This window comes from Saccostrea cucullata, unplaced genomic scaffold (genome assembly GCF_032062105.1).
Source record: "Saccostrea cucullata isolate Sc308-1 unplaced genomic scaffold, CSIRO_AGI_Scuc_v1 ctg21083, whole genome shotgun sequence".
NCBI lineage: Eukaryota > Metazoa > Mollusca > Bivalvia > Ostreida > Ostreidae > Saccostrea > Saccostrea cuccullata.
The window spans coordinates 1-1706 of NW_026936736.1; the positions used below are offsets into that span (position 1 = coordinate 1).

The following is a 1706-nucleotide window of genomic DNA, read 5'->3' on the forward strand; positions in this document are numbered from 1 at the left end:
TTCCTTTTATCCAGGTTCACATTTAGAGACTAATTACCTAGCTTTATATGGGCTGGATTCCTTATAACAACCTTCTTTTTGTCTCGGTAGATTAACATACTTAATCAATTTAATTAATATTCTGCAGTACGTGCACATGCAAAGTACTAAAGTAGGTCACTAGTTCTACTTTGGCATGCTTGTGTATAGAACTGTAGAAGTGATACTAATAGGTCATGAAATTTATTATGTTTACTATTAAATACCACAAACTTAGTGAAAGCGTACTTTCGCTTGGATGTCATAATATTAGGTCTCCGATTAAAAATCGAATTAGTTGCCACACATCATCATGTTTACAAAAGTATATTGCATCGGGATCGAATATGTGTTCTATTACAAAAAACCATACCGGAAATAATATTCCCGGAATCCAGGACTAGGTTATGTTATAGACTCTACCTGTTCTGTATGGCGCATGAGGCAGGGACTGCTGGGTCCATCAGCACACAGTCTCGGTATACTATGTCAGCATTTACACTGGCTGTAACAAAACACAAACAAGTGCTTGTCGTCATCATAAACTACACATTTACTGGTAATACTGGGAGAAAAGCACTACCTTATAGGGGGTAGATCCTAGAGGCAAAAGACAGAATGCTCTTAATTTTATTCCTCAAATGATTATGATTTGCAGTAATAATGTAAACGAAAACTGCGAAGAGATTAGTAGGGTAAAAGGAGAAAAGGGTTCATAAGGTGTGTTCGTTGGTACTATCAATTAACCGATCATCGATTTTCCAACTCGAGTTTTTAACTGTATTTAACAACTCAGCGACACTTGAATCTATTGATAATTAGAAAGTTGATGAATTCATAAAACAGCTTGCCTATCTTGCTAGGTTAATTCAACCGAATATAAATACTCATTTTTTAATAAATCATTTCGTACTTTATGTTCAGTATGATTATTAATGTAGAGAATTTGCGATGTAGCTTACAAAATCTAGATCTGCAACAACCTATCTAAAAATCACTCAGACAATCTTACGTTTGATGAGTATTAGGTCAATTTGCATGGTGCAGGTGCCGGTGTAGGTCCCACACTTGTACACCTGTCCTGACGTTGGATTACTGGGGCACTTAACCAAACTCACGCCATTGGCCGTTTGTCCCGGAGGGGTGCTGGCACATTGAGGACTTTTGGGTAATACAATGCTTTGGAGAAATGAAGGGACGTCCTTGATAACCACGTGAGTACATTTAGAACATTCCAATCCTAAATAAAGCAAAATAAAATAAAGGACGGCTTTAAAATAAAACACGGAAAATACTTTACTAGTATTCTAGTATTACATTTATAAATTATTACAAGCATACTTCCCTCTTAATTCCCTTTTTTTTTTTTTTTTTTTTGCTTTTAGACAGATAAAGACATCATCCTCATTAAACGATTGGTTCATAAATAAGTATAAAAATTTATCTACTTAAGACGCCTTCTAGGGACAACTAGCTTTTAAGTCAATACTTAAGCATTAAGTATGTTTATAAATTACACTAAATAATATTTTTACCAATTTCAAGCAGTACTTAGAAAAGTTAAGTAAAAAATACATAATTTAAGTGATTTTTTTAACTTAGGAATATATTGCGAAGATTCATGAATCTCAGCCCTGGTTCCCTGAACTCATCTAACATTTTTTGCAGAAGCTTAATTATCTTTTTAA

At 34.2% G+C, this 1706-nt stretch overlaps 1 protein-coding gene across 1 annotated transcript; it reads right to left on the reverse strand.

Annotated features, from left to right (window-relative positions):
* Nucleotides 1–422: 422 nt before the first annotated feature.
* LOC134246407 (uncharacterized) lies at nucleotides 423–1258 on the reverse strand (the record flags this gene model as incomplete). The annotated part of the gene is made up of 2 exons (XM_062728771.1): nucleotides 423–523; nucleotides 1031–1258. Coding segments are annotated over 2 exons (314 nt in total), but the record flags the coding sequence as incomplete, so codon positions are not given.
* Between the last annotated feature and the right edge of the window lie 448 nt (nucleotides 1259–1706).